The 15,002-nt window shown below is 40.6% G+C and overlaps 1 protein-coding gene across 3 annotated transcripts in view; it reads left to right on the top strand.

Annotated features, from left to right (window-relative positions):
- Window positions 1-13,970, top strand: part of CTDP1 (CTD phosphatase subunit 1) — a 201,125-nt gene extending 187,155 nt beyond the window's left edge. For 2 of the 3 annotated variants that reach the window (XM_032788427.2, XM_032788403.2), the window contains exon 13: window positions 1,970-2,990. In XM_032788427.2, coding sequence (XP_032644318.2) covers window positions 1,970-2,111 — 142 coding nt within the window. In that variant the 3' untranslated portion in view covers window positions 2,112-2,990. Of the gene's footprint in view, window positions 1-1,969; window positions 2,991-13,885 lie in introns of those variants that run through there. The other variant, XM_075062883.1, reaches the window with a different exon arrangement.
- Window positions 13,971-15,002: the final 1,032 nt, after the last annotated feature.

Here is a 15,002-nt window from a genome sequence, read left to right as displayed (position 1 = left end):
GTCTATAAGGTGCCACAGGACTCTTTGCTGCTTTTCCAAAGGATGAATATACTGAATTGCTCAAAAAAAATACTAATCTCGTTGCTCTGGATCTCTGACAGGCTTACAAGCGCATATGTTCACATCTCGTTCTGTTCATATCTATATGTTTATGGAATGCACAGTTCACAGTATTGTTTTTCAGAGTGTGCTTGTTGAAATATACTATGTCTACAGTCTTGAAGGTACACAATGGGCGCTCTGACTAAATGTCTATTTTCCTTTTTGCTAATAGGTAAATATTAACTGAACTAGAGTTGTTTGCCATTTTATGTGTTGTGGACACATGGACAGGCCAGTATTACCCTACCTAATGGTTTAAAAAAGTGAGGAGCTCTTAATTTAAGAGAAACGCTTGGTACATGTTCACCTCTGTCTTGATTATTGATGAGAGAGTACACGTTGCCACCAGGAATATGGCATCTCTAAGGTTTCTTATTCATTATTTCCAATACATTGAAGCTCAGACAGACTAAAGCGCACACAGCTTTATCCTTTGTTGGTATGGCCATCTGAGGTTAACCTCTATGGAATCAAATTTCTTTGTGGCAAAAGAAGCAGACATCAAGGTTTCTCAGAACCAAATGCTTTTGATTGTGGATGTATCACAGTTGATGTGTAGGAGCTTTCTTGGTAAGCTTTCACACCCAGGAACGTGATTCTTTGAGGAATCTAGGATGCATTTCAATCTCTTATAAAAAGTGTGCTTAATTCTTTGGAGATACTCAAAAATTTGATGTGCAGTCTAGCAGTATTAATCCAAACATACAAAACAAATAGTTGGCTATTACATGAAAGAGGAACATTGTCAACCCTCCAGTGGGGTGCATCAGGTTTCCAAAATTGTATGGAGGGCTGGTTAGGGGAGGCTGTGACTCCCACACACACTTCTTGCCTCCTGACCGCCCCCCTTAGCTGAGGCTGCAGGGGATGAGGAATAACGGAGGAGGGGCCGGGGCAAGCCTCCTGGGCCAGGAGCTCAGAGGCCAGGCAGGAGGGTCCTGCAGGCTGGATGTGGCCCACGGGCTGTAGTTTGCCCACCTCTGGTTTAGTGTTTGAGTGTTAAACTGAACTACATCATCAATCTCATGAGTTTTTGCACAAAAATGGGAAAAATCTGACCTTTCAAAGTTTCCATAATCTTTCTTTAAACTATACCTGAATAAGATTAGGAAAACAGGCCCCTTTCACTTTAAGAACAGAAGTAGAACTGAAGGTGCAGGCTTGCAGTCCCCTCTCTTCAGAAATTTTAAAGGGGAGGGAATAGGATCATCCTTTTGGTTTGTATTTCTAATTAGTTTAGACTAAAAGTTTACAATTTTATTGTGTTTGATAATGTCCTGTAGTGTTGCTAGTGTTCTTCATTATTTTCTAAGGTCTCCAATCTTAGTTCAGATTTTTCTCATTTCCAGTTTTTTTGTTTGCTATTTTTATCTATGACTATTGCTCTGTATTTACTATGAGGCACAAGCTAATATAGAAGCATTTCATTTATTTTTGCTGCCTCATTAATATTTTTGCTTTTCAGTTTGGATTTCAGTTTTACAAAAAGACCCAAAACTTACCTCGAAATTTTGCCTTAGTAATATTTTATTGCTGGTATTTAAATGATAGAGAGAAGACTTTTCCTTCATGACTAGGGAAGGAAGGAAATTAAAACTTTTTCAGTTGGTCCTTAAACTTTGATTTGTTGTGCAGAAAGTAGGAATAATAAATTTACAGTAGCTCAGTTTACAGTATCAAGGTTTACGGTATAGAATAGTGGTCACAAGACCAAATGTTTGTGATCTAGTTCTGTCTGTTAGATAATAGGTGTTTTACCTTTTGTCTAGATCTGATAAAAGCTTCAGAAACTTTAAGCTGCCTATTTTCCATTGTTATAGGCAAGTAGATAATCGTGTTCATGTATTTTCCCTGTCCACACTTACAGGGGTCACAAGCGCAAACTGGATGAAGATGATGCTGCCAGTGAATCCAGTAAAGAGTCCAGCAACGAGGATGAGGAGGGGAGCAGTTCAGAGGCAGATGAAATGGCAGCAGCACTTGAAGCTGAATTGAATGACTTCATGTGACATTCATATGAGAGGGGATTTACTGCTTGTATCAGATCTAATTTCAAATGAGCCCCTTATGTCAGTACTCAAGGTTTTTCCAAAATGTGTGTGTGTGTATATTTTGCAAAGCAACACAAGAGGTGACACATTATTTTACAAAATCAGAAATAGATGTTTTTAAGGTGTTTTACTAAAGGAAAATATACTTTTTTAAAAGGAAAAGTATTAAGGGGGACTTGGTGTACTATGCCAAAGAAGTGTTATGAGCTCTGCAGAACCTTCATATACTAGGACAGTAGTACAAAGATTTATGATTTAACATACAGTAACTTTTTTATATATCACAAGGTATGGTTTTGGGTAACAGGCTTCAAAGGAAAGAAGGCCACAAAGAGGGTGGAATTGCTTGAATAATGCAGCAGGAACCTGATGATCTGGTCTTACCTTTTTCCGCAATTAAATACTATCAAATATAAAACTTTTTAAAATAAAAAAGAGCAATTTATATTTGTATAGAAACTGAGAATGTAATATGCAAGCTTTGTGAACTCTGCACTTGACCTACCTGTCACTGGCTTCTAAGAAAATACAAAATGACTGAATTTCATGCTCTGAAGTTACTTTGTGGACTAGCTGGGTTCTTTAGGGAGACCACTTAGATTTTTAACTTTGCTTCTCTGTAACCTGGAATTTTAGCACAACATACTGTGTGATCCTGTACTGCCATAAGGAGCTTATTCACCCATTTGTGTTGTTCTTGGAAGGAATGCGTGCTGCTTCATTCTAGATAGGGTTTTATTTCTTTGAGAGATCTGATGTAAAGTTTTTGTATATTCTATTTCATATTTGACCCACAAAACAGATTTTCTTTCATTTAATAAAAATCCATTTTGTAAATTCTGTTTTCATTTCATGGGTTGCAAAAATCAATGACTATACTTCACCTGCTTCCATCACACAAGAAACTACTCACCTTTGCATTATTCTCCTGTGAAAATTGTGAATATCATCTGAAGCAACAGCAAAACTTTAGTTTTTTAATAGATACTCAAATGTCCAAGTTTACAGTGTGCCCTTGTTATCTGAGCTAACATAGAACAGTTACAAAATAATTTGACCAGAAGATCTGTTTTTTGATTATCTAAAAAGAGCATTGTTTTTATTACTTCTCAAATATTTTCAGTATTTTATAAGATGAATAAATACTGTATAAAATGACAAGGAAAAGATTCAGATAATATAAATATTTACTGCCATTAAAATATAGAAGGCCCAGGCATGTTGAATAGTATTTGCAGAGCAGAGAGAGAGCTAAAATGCTACAGCTAATTTTTTCTGATGTCAGATGAAACACATTTCTTGCCATGCAAAATTATAGGATTTTTAAAACACACGGTGGGTCATTACTGGGAATTGTGTTAGTATGAAATAACATTGATCTTTTATTCATTTTTAGGTCCCCTATGCTATTGGGTTTCAGACTGAGAAGTGTATTGATATTTATCGGACTAGTAAATCAAACCAGTACTGACTTCTAGTGTATAAAAGGCTGGCTTTGGGTTTCGGTCTCTAAATTTTTAAATACTGAGTATGTAACTGAACTGATATATTAGGTCATTGTGAAGGGAGAGTTATGCCAATTAATTATACACATTGTATTGATTTAGCATCAGCTCCAGAGCACATTGCCAGTTTGTTCTTATGGATTAAGCATAACTGAGATTGCTTAAGAACTTGCTATACTGTTGTTGCTACAGCACAGGACTGAAATCTCTATTACTATGCATTGTTCTACCGTGCTTCTACAGCAAAGGTAACTTCACTGAAGGGACAGAAGAGGTAGGTAAGTGGCACTAGAAAAGATCTACTAAGGACCTGGGGATTTCAGTGAACGAGAAGCTGGATATGAGTCAGCAGTGTCCCCTTGTTGCCAAGAAAGCCAACGGCATATTGGGCTGTATTAGTAGGAGCATTGCCAGCAGATTGAGGGAAGTGATTATTCCCCTCTGTTCGGCACTGGTGAGGCCACGTAGAGTATTGTCTAGTTTTGGTCCCCCCACTAGAGAAGGAATGTGAACAAATTGGAGAGAGTCATTGGAGGGCAACAAAAATGATTAGGGGGCTGGGGTACATGACTTACGAAGAGAGGCTGAGAGAACTGGGGTTAGTCTGCAGAAAAGAAGTGAGGGAGAATTTGATAGTATTCAACTACTTGAAGGGGGATTCCAAAGAGGATGTAGCTTGGCTGTTCTCAGTAGTATCACATGACAGAACAAGGAGCAATGGTCTCAAGTTGCAGTGGGGGAGGTCTAGGTTGGATGTTAGGAAACACTATTTCACTAGTAGGATGGTGAAGCACTGGAATGGGTTACCTAGGGAGGTAGTGGAATCTCTATCCTTAGAGGTTTTTAAGGCCGGGCTTGACAAAGCCCTGGCTGGGATGATTTAATTGGTGTTGGTCCTGCTTTGAGCAGATGATTGGACTAGATGACCTCCTGAGGTCTCTTCCAACCTTAATATTCTATGATTCTACTTGAAATAGTTCAAGGCTATTGTTAAAAAAAAATAAGTAAATAAGAATTCCTTCCCTAAGTCTTTTTTTTTTTTTTTTTTTTTTTTTTTGACTCCCTGCATTTTGGGAGCAACGTTTCCTTCAGATTACGAACCCCCACTCTTGATTTCCATCCTTTTTCTGAATTAAGTAATATATCTGGGAAATATTTCCCCATCTTACCACCACCATATATTGAATTTGTCTATGATCCCTTAGAGCAGTGAGTCTCAATCTTTTTCATTCTGCAGACAACTGTTGGAGAGGAAGTGAGAACCTTTCATAGACTTCTCCTTCCAGTCAGCCCCATTCCCCTGTTGCTTGGTTTTCAGAATGTTTGTCTGCAGACCTCTAGTGTCCTTAGAACTCTTCATGAGCAAATATTGATAAAAGGACATGAGGCTAATTGCCAAAGCACAATCTAAATCCTTACCATTCCAGTAAAGCTGCAATTTAGCAAAACTCAACGTCTTTTTTTCCATAAAATAATTAAGAAAATGTCTCCTTTATAGAATATCACAATTCAGGCTGTTCTAAGAGACCCCAGACAGAGTAGCCACTGTCTTAGTGATGAGCTAATGTGTAACGAGTGAATTGAGAACATTGATATAGCGGCTTTGGATAGGAAATAGATGAATGAAAATAGACTCTGAAGGAAGCGATCATTAGGTGCTCCAATCAAGCCCACTGTAGCTTTTACCTTTTGAGCCATGCCAGTACCTATTATTTGGGGGAGCACATCAGAGATTAAATGGGATAGAACCATTTGGGGGATTGTAAATTCTATTTGCTTAACATTTCCAAGCAAGATGCAAGGACAGTATTCCTATTGGGGAGCACCAAAATTATTTTTCTTAACCAAGAGTTTGTGGAAAACGTTTGATTCATTAGTAACTTCTGACCATTTAAAATAACCTCATTCTGAGAAATAAGACAACGATACAATCCTCTATACAGCCCAAACCTAAAATGTTCTATCCACTGAAATGCTCTCTGAGAACACTGAATACTACTCCCAAGTCAGACTGTAGAAAGGCATCTAGAAATACATACTAATTAATCTGTCAGCAAAATGGGAAGTCAAACAGTTGTCAAAAAGTTTTATGCAACATTCATTGTGCAACCTGTTCAGGTACTAGATGAGGATCTTTTGTGATTAAGCAAAAGTTCATCTTTTTAGAATATATCTCCTGTATCTTTATGCCATAAATAAATTAGTTACCCTTCTTAAGGATGGAATGTCAGCTTTACTACTGAATAGCCTCTCAAGTTCAGCACGTGCCATTAGCTCAATGCTGTTGGGGTTTTGAGATTAGTTTGAGGACTCACAGGCATCACACATCTAAACTTCAACTTGATGAATCTCAAAGGATAATCACTCTTGCTCTTTTTTGGTTGTAATGTAGAGTGCTGTTCTAGAGTCAACTCCGAATGTGAAGTGATGGTGTAAAGATCTAGTGAACAGCAGTCAGGTTATTTTTGTGATACAGTTTTTAAAATATCCTATGAATGTCTTACGTATTTTATGGGTTTTTGCTAAATGCCTGTCAAATAGCATTGAAGCAATGTTATGTCATGTTGGTGAAAACTTTTACATGGATGCTGAGTTCCACTCTAAGGTAGCTGCATTTCAGTTGTGGGTGGAGTGATTCCTGTAGATGTAAAGTTTGAAAAGCTCTTTGGGATGAGGAATGCTATACAGAAATGAAAGATATATTTTCTCTTCCCCTTTTCTTATTTTATTTATGATCACCACTTTTGGATTAACCAGCAGTGAGTGTCTAAGCAAATATCTTTCAGATGACCAAGCTTTAGTCAGGCCCAAGATCATAGGGAGTCCCATGCAAACATTGAAGTGGGAGCCTTCATCAAATAGTGAAACCTGCACCTACGTTAAGATCAGCTTCCATTGTAGGGAACAGGGTTTGGAAGACCCTAGACCTAGCACTGAAAAACTTACTCATACCAAGTACATGCCTAGACCTCAATGCTCGGAAAGTCATAGAACACAGCTGAAGTCAAAGCCAGACAGTTTCTTCAAATTAAGAAAAGACTAAGTATTTCACAGAATATTTTGTTGTTCAACATAATGCATTCAGATAGCTATAATACAATAATAGCATACATTTTTTTCAGGACCTGGGGTTACCAGTGGGTTTTCAGAACATGCCAGTCTATTACCTATCTCTAAGAAATCCGAGAAATTCATCTTGCTTTTTGTCTTAAAGCAGAATCTCACCGTCATTCGGAGAGCTGTTTCTTGTAGGCCAGCCACCAAATTTCTTTTGTGATGATAACTGAAGTTTCAAGAGAAATAAAATGTCCTAGCTAAACTGGTGGTATAAAGGCACTAGATGTATGAAGCTGTCATTTGCTACCACTAACTTCTGCTTTTTTTTCCTCCCAAGATACAAGAAGTATCCTACACAGGTTACAAATTTGCTTTATGAAATGGCTCTAAAACTCCTATAAAAATGACCTATATGCCTTGGCTTACTGTTCCAAATGTAATTTCACATCCATAGCCAATCTTTGTTTAGGAAAAACAAGCTATCTGCTTGACCTGCTTCTGTGCATTAGATCCTCAACAATAACCTGCTGCCAGGAAGGTATTCTTAGTGCTAATGTAAAAAGCAGAATCCCACTTAGATTATCTGAGTTAAACTGACCATGCAGTGCTGCTTTGACTAACGGTACTAGGCATGGAAATGGCCACAGAATGAGGATACAGTACATGCTGCTCCATTAAGCTCTCAATTTGACCTAAGTTACTTCTCTAACCCTCCAGAGACCACTTTCTCATGTTCTAACAACTTTGCCAGAAACAGAAAAGAGAAGAGCAATTCTGTTCATTGTAAGATCTGTAGCTGTACTCAAGTTTTCCTCCTTTTCTCAAGCAGTGCTTAATAAAAAAACATTCTTATTTTTAATAGAACTGTGACATGCCTTCACATTTCTATGTGTAGACACCTCATGATGCCTGTGGTATCATAATGAAGATGTTATCAAGTGATGCCCAGGCATTCTCCCATTCAGGAGTCACTGCAAGGGTTCTTAGTCAATGGTAGGAGACTGAGCTGGAAGGCTCTAACTATACAAATACTGCTGCTAGCAGGTTTTGTGCATAGATGGCGTAGTCCTGGCAACTCACCAAGTGTTACATGGTAACAAACTGCAGATGAAAAAATCTCAAGTTTCTCACAAACTATTTATCCAATAACAATTATATTAATATTTATGAAGCAGTTAAAGTATACAAATGTTAACTTTTATTTTTATAAAATACCTGAAATAGAAATACTAAAAAGCAGATTTTTTTAATGTAGAAATAGTCACTTGTAGCTAAACCAGGTAAACAGGTGAAATAAAAATGTAAAGCATATTGTATTTAATTGCTGTCTGGTATTTCAGTGACAAAAACTGAACGCAATAACATACGTGTGCACAGTTTCTTGCACACACAAAGTGCATTATTTCAATTCCCCTTCCCACTCTGTATAGTCTCCTATATCCTGTCTTCCTAATTTGCCAAGTCAGTTCCATTCTCCACCTGTTGGGTCACTTCACAGCTTATCTGGCCCTAGTCCCTTGGGCTTATCCCATTCTTTGCCTCTAGCCATGCTGTACACACTCCTGTCACTTAAGGGAACTTTCTTCTGTCAGTCTTATTCTCCTTTCTCTGTTGATCCCATTTACCATACACTTTAACAAACCTTTCTTCGTACTACTCACCTCTTTCTATTATTATCGATACAGATGCACATTGGGCTCCCTTTCAACTGCAGCCTATAAGGTAAGGTTTGCTTATGCTAGTTGAAAATGTGCTGAAGTGTAAGTAGGGAACAGGCCTTTAGGCCTAAAGTTTAAACCTCATATTAGCTAAGCCTAAGGATTTTAGCATGGGTGACTAAGAGATATAAATAGAAATGCCACACGGCATAACTTTGGGTCATGTAGGGGATTGTTTTTGTGTTAACTGGTTTTAGCAGGTCCTGTAGGGGATTGTGTGGATGTTTTGGAATATCGGTAACTGCAGAATTTGCATTGATGCAAATGGTAATTAGAATGAGTTTTGATATTAATGGACAATAAAGAAGTAGAAGATATTGGGTTTTAGAGTATGGTAGATTAAATATGGTAGCCGAAATGTAGATATGGCTTAATTAAGGGATGTCATATAATTGCTTATTAAAAGGGTAGTTCACTAACTTTGGAGTAGTATGCTCATCCACCATCCAGGTACCATTAGAGGCAGAATTATATACCCATTCTCATCCAGGCACTGATCACTCCTGAATGCACCAGTTCATCTTGGAATGTGCGTTTAAATGCAGTGTATGGTTATACTGTAATGCCCGTTTGCTTTAACTATTTTATTTTAAATAAAGTCTTTAATTCCTTTACTTATTGTGTCATTCACAGCCCTCCACTAAATTAAATGATCTGTAACTGCCCCAGAGGCTTAAACCTTAGAGAGTTCAGTTTAGTTTTATTTCTTATCTTTATACAATTAACTGGGAAAACATAAATTAAAGTTACAGGTTGGTGACCACAGCAGGACTGTGGGGCACCTGTTGAGTTATATGGGGGTTCACTGAGGAGTGAGAAAGTCCAGAAAGCGCCAGAGAGCAAACTCGTGCTTCTCATAGAATCATTGATCTGTTCTGCACTCAGCTGTAAAGTGTTTTGAAACAGATGGTGGGTTTGTTTTGCAAACAGAGCACTGCTTATCAATCCAGAGTGCCTTCTCTTTGCTAGCAGCTGCATTAAACACATTTGTAGTGTTATGTAGGGGAAAATATTTTTTAGGTATGTGATTTAATTTTTTTTGTTGGTACTGGAGGCTGTAGAAACCCAGTACTAGCACAAAGACATAATCCAAGACCGTCTGGGTACCCTGAGATATCAACAAGCATCTGACGGTTGGGTCCAGCATCCTCCCAGTCCCAAAGGCTGTAGTGACTGGCCAGAGACATAATATTCCTCGGGGACTGCCAGGTGGTAGCATACCCAAAAGAGAGGAGGTGACTGTGCACCTACCTTAGATTCTGGTAGTGAAGAGGAGTGTGGGAGGTGAATGGGCATCTACCTCCACCTGTACTGATTCTGGTCCAGAGAGAGACCACAGACCTTCAGAAGAGTATTTGAAAGCTGACCATGCACCTATTCTTGATTCAAGTAACCAAAAGGAATGAACATAGCCTCCACCCTATATTGATTCTGGTCCAAGGAGGGGCCAAAGATTCAAATAAGGATATTGGGGAAACTGGGTCAGGTTGCTAATATATAAACTTTGATATGAGTTAATATTTACACTGTTAGCTATACTGAGTGAGGAACACCTCCTCAATCTAGTGGTACAGAAGCCCTAGGAAAGGGCACTTCAAGATTTCAAAGTCTTACCTTGCCTGTCATGGGGAGAGGAAGAGAGGCGGACATCATGATGATCTGGCTGGTCTGCTACATTCCTTTTGGATTTGTATATTCCTTGAGTGCAAAGCTAATGATAAGCAGCTTAAGAGCTGAATGTTAAAGGGAGTAGCAATGGATTGTTTATTGCATGCAATGCATTAAAAATAAAATTTAGACAATTTAGGTAGAGAAACATGAATTAGCTGTAATAGAGAATAAAGATATTATAGACCAGGCAAAGTGCCACGTACAAGCACTGGTCAATCTTACTGCTAGGGTGTCTCATGATTTTGAACAGGCTCGGATTAGAAACTAGCATCTTAGAAGGATTGCCCTCCATTTCCAGATCGATGCCCAACTATGGAAGGAAAAAGCTATGGAGCAGTAAGTTTGAGGAATTTTGGGATCATGCTCAATAATTTGAGATTTGTAATACAGCTACACAGTGAGTTGGCTGAACTTTTTGTGCTGTTTTATGTGAAGGGAATCAGGATTTTAGAACAGACCCTCTGATGTTTTGGGAGGTGAAGGCTGATATTGAGCTCCCAGGGAGGTTTTTCTCTAATAGCGAATATGCCTCTGGAGAGACTAGACCTGTGTCTCTGGTTTCCCCAGGACAGGAGCCAGAGGAGGAAGAGGGACAAGAGCATAGTGGAATACTAAAAAGATCCAGAGCTCAAAAACTGAGAGAGCAATCAGTCTCTGACACAGCCGTTTAAACCATGATAGTCCAGCTTGGGATAAGAGCTTTGGTTTTGTTGAAGAAGTAGCAGGAATCTCTGATACAGCTTCCTCTTACATCTTGAGATTCTAGACACTGCCAAAAAAGGATGATGTAAACTATTACTTTGAGTAAGCACGGGTAATACTGACGTTTTCTAACCCTCTTTATGCAGAATTAGATTGCACAAAAGAGGCCGGGGGCTAAATTCCCTATAAGGTGCGTGGCCACGCAGCAGCCTATCAAGGGCTGCCCAAGGTTCCCCACCCCAGCCCTGCCGGATCTGCTGTGGCCCGGGAGAGGTCCATCTCACCTGGCCCCGAGCTACTCCAGCAAGAGAGGGCTGGGGGGAGGGGGGGTCCTCTCTCCCCACCACAGTCTCGGGACAACCTGCAACCCAACCCCACTCCAGAGCCTTCACCCCCAGCCGGAGCCCTCACCCCCTGCACCCAATTCTCTGCCTTAGCCCTAAAACCCCTCTTGCACCCTGAACCCCTCATTCCCAGCCTCACCCCAGAGCCCTCATTGCTCCACACCCCAACCCTCTGCCCTAGTCCTGAGACCCCTCCCACACCCTGAACCCCTCATCCCCAGCCCCACCCCAGAGCCTTCACACCCAGCCAGAGTCCTCATCCCCCACCACTCCAATTCTCTGCCCTAGCCTTGAGACCCTTCCCACATGCCAATATCCCCATCTCTGGCACCACCCCAGAGCCCTCACCCCCCCCAACCCTCTGTCCCAGGCCTGAGACCCCTCCTGCACTCCAAACCCTTCGCCCCCACTCCCACTATACATCACCTCCATAATATGCACATAACAAAATTAATTTCACACATGGATGTAAAAAATTTGAGGGAACACTGACCAGGGGACTTTCAGGTTATACTAACCTTCAGCTCTCTAGCCTACCATCCACCCATCCCTCTCCAGGGGTGACTTTATAACAGATCATTGTAATTCAGAAGAGGGTGAAGGGTCAGAGGAACTAAATGAGGGACCGTGCCCTGTGGCAGTAGTAGATGTTAAAACATTGGATTTGGTAGCTAAAAAAGTTGGTCAAGTTAAAGAAGAGTGATGTAATTGGTTTGCATGCTATGAGAACTGAGAGTAATAGTTAAATGTTTCCGCTGTATTGGAGGGTTAGTTTAAAGAGTTTATAAATGCCAGTGGATCCTTCTTTGTGGTAAACTCTCCCATCAGACTTTCAGTCAGGAGCTAAGGATTTTGCTGAGACGCTGCCAAATTGGAAGAGATTTTATTTGCAGCACAGGCAGGAATTGCACCGTTAGCAAATGTTAAACAAAAAAAGGCTGAGTCTCCTCATGCCTATCATGGAGGATTAGCCACAGCCTGAGATGGCACTGACGTGCACAGAGACGTTGGTTGTCCTCAATATGTGGATTTATTGATTAATAATGGTTTGCCTGCTATTAAAAAAAATGGATTGTCGTATGAACAAGGGAACAACAGAAACCCAGGTGTTGGAGTTGATAAACAAAACTGCTGATACAGTAGTTGACAAGGGATAAAGACAAAGTTTCCTGTAGCTGCAGGAGTAATTGTCCAAACTGAAGGACCCAGTTGTACTCCTGCAACCAAACCTCACGCAATGGTGTGGAGGTTTGAGCCCTCTTAGTCTCAGGTAAGAGGGACTGCTCCCAGTTAGCCTCCATGTGGGCCCTTGCCAAGGTTTAAAAACCAGGACCTGAGACCACAGAAACCCTCTTATGGACCCAGGCAGTCCTATGGCCCTCTATGCACTTGCCCTTCACAAACTCCCTCCTCAACCACTTCACGAGGAGGCTGGGTGGAGCCCAGGAGCCTCCGCTCAATCTGATTCATTGACTCAGGCATGATGGCAGAAATTCACTGAATGAATTGTAGCCTAAGGGAAGGAATTGAAGTAGTCAGACGGGTAACTAGATCCTATTGAAGAAGGGTAGTTGTCTCCTCCGTGATGAAATGTAATTAGTCCTGGCTTTCTGGACCAATTGATCAAGCCCCTCTCTCCAGAAATCAGGTCAGGGGTGGGACAGTATAGTCATTCACAATTAAGCCAACGGGCCCCTCTTTGTCACATTGTGGTTTTCTTAGGTACAGACAGAGCAGGGAGACCAACTGTATCAGATCTTAAAAGGGTTATGGGATAAAGTGATATGGGTGCAGGTGTATCTACAGTATATGATCCTCATCAAGCCACATCTCCTTTGCATCATGAGTCTTGAGACTTTCACAAAACAGCTTGTTAAAACAAGCTGTGACATTGATAGTCCGCACAGGGGACTTATGCAGGACTCGTGTGTTACTCTGGCCAAGGTACCAGAACCATACAACCTGTTGGGAGCAGATTTTCTGGTGAAGCATGGATTAATTTTAGATTTGATCAAGAAATTGATTTGTCAAATAGTAAAGAAGTTAGGAAAAGAACCCCTTGTGGTTCCAGAATACATGCTGTTGGTCTGGTTTCTGCATCAGCCTCTTGTGACCTTGATGTGGTATATAATGACCCCATATTTGAGGACATTTTACAGCCAATTGTGCAGCAAACTGTTGTGGCTTTCACTACACACAAACATGACTGTGGGTGTATGGACACATAACTCTTTATTATAGAAGATCCTCCTTCTCAAAAGCTATAGGACATTCCTAGAGAAGTTATATTGGATTTGAGTAAAATTGTAGATCCTTGTTGAGTCAAGGGGTTATCAGGAAATGTAATTCAAGTTGTACTTTTCCTTTATGGTTGGTAAGAGAGTCTGATGGTTCCTGGTGCCTTATAATAGACTTCTGGCAACTTGATAAAAACATTTGAGTGTGCTGCTACTGTAGCAACAAAGCCAAGCATGCTGAAAGCATTTGGCCCAGAATCAATTTGGTTTTCCACTCTGGACATCTCTAGTGGCTTTTGGTCCATTCCCCTGGCCCCAGAGTGTCAATATAAATTTGCTTTCATGTTTGAAGAGGAGAAATTCACTTGGAATTGGCTCTCCCAAGGATTTCATTGCGCACCTGCAATTTTCCATGGGCAGTTTTTAAAAGGTTATTCCATGAGTCCTCTAAACCTTCAAGTTTGTTTTAATATATAGGTGACATCTCTTTGGCTACAGGAACAAGGAGAAGAATGTGATAATGCTGGAAGAGTTGTTGCAGATTCTCCGAAGAAAGAGCAGGATTTAAAATGCAACCCCAAGACGTGTCAGGTTCTCTTCAAAAAGGTTCTCTTCCTGCAATTCATGCTGTCCAGATTTGGATGCACTCCAGAATGACAAAAGGTGACTGCCATATGCACACTCACATTACCCAGTTATGTCAAAGCGCTAAGAGCATTTTTTAAGTTTACTGGTTTATCATCAAGACTGCATACCAAATTGTGCCACTTTGGCAGGTCCATTTTATCAGTTACTTAGGAAATGTGTTTCTTGGACGTGGACCTAGGAACACGCAAGCAGTGGCAGCCCTAAAGAAGGCCTCTGCTCCAGTGTTAATTAGACCAGACCCAACTAAGCCCTATCACTTATGTATAGGGGTTAACGACACAGCTGTTGGTGTAGTAGTGTCTCTGGAACTTCAGGGAGTACCGCGGCCTATAAGCTATGCTCCTAGATGCTTGATGTCTGTTCAGGAGTGTGAGAAATATTTATTAGCTAAATTAAAAGATGGGCAATTCAGCATTTCACCTTTTTAATTGGTGTGAGCCCCACTGTACTGCACTTATCCTATACCCCAGTAAACTTTTTGCTGTCTGATAGGATAAAGAATGGACAGGTGTCCAGTGCATAATTGGCCCTTTGGTCCTCTCTTTCGATATGAAAGGACATCAACGTGGAGCCAGTGCAAGTTCCCACTCCTTTGCCAGTAAGTTTGCTGTAGGAAGGAGAGCCACATGTGTGCGCTATTAGCAATCCAAATGTTCAGTTGAGTCTATATTTGCCCCAAAGAGACTGAGTTTTCAAAATGCTTCATTATTTTTGTTGGTGGCTCTAGCTATTATCACTGAGCGAAACGGCACACTGGATGTGGGATACATCTAGTACCTCCTCAGGGAACAGGTGATGAGCCCTCAGAAATAAGCCAGGCATGTACTCCTCATTCAGCTCAGTATGCTGAATTGGCTGCTGTTGCTTGTGCCCTAGAACAGTGTTTAACTAAGTGGCAAAGGAGATGCATGCTGTTCAGGGCCGGCTCTGGGCACCAGCAAACCAAGCATGTGCTTGGGGCGGCACA

The sequence above is a fragment of the Chelonoidis abingdonii genome, chromosome 2, assembly GCF_003597395.2.
Source record: "Chelonoidis abingdonii isolate Lonesome George chromosome 2, CheloAbing_2.0, whole genome shotgun sequence".
Classification (NCBI taxonomy): Eukaryota; Metazoa; Chordata; order Testudines; family Testudinidae; genus Chelonoidis; species Chelonoidis abingdonii.
Note: the sequence above shows the minus strand (reverse complement) of the source record. Positions and strands in the feature narration are given on the sequence as shown.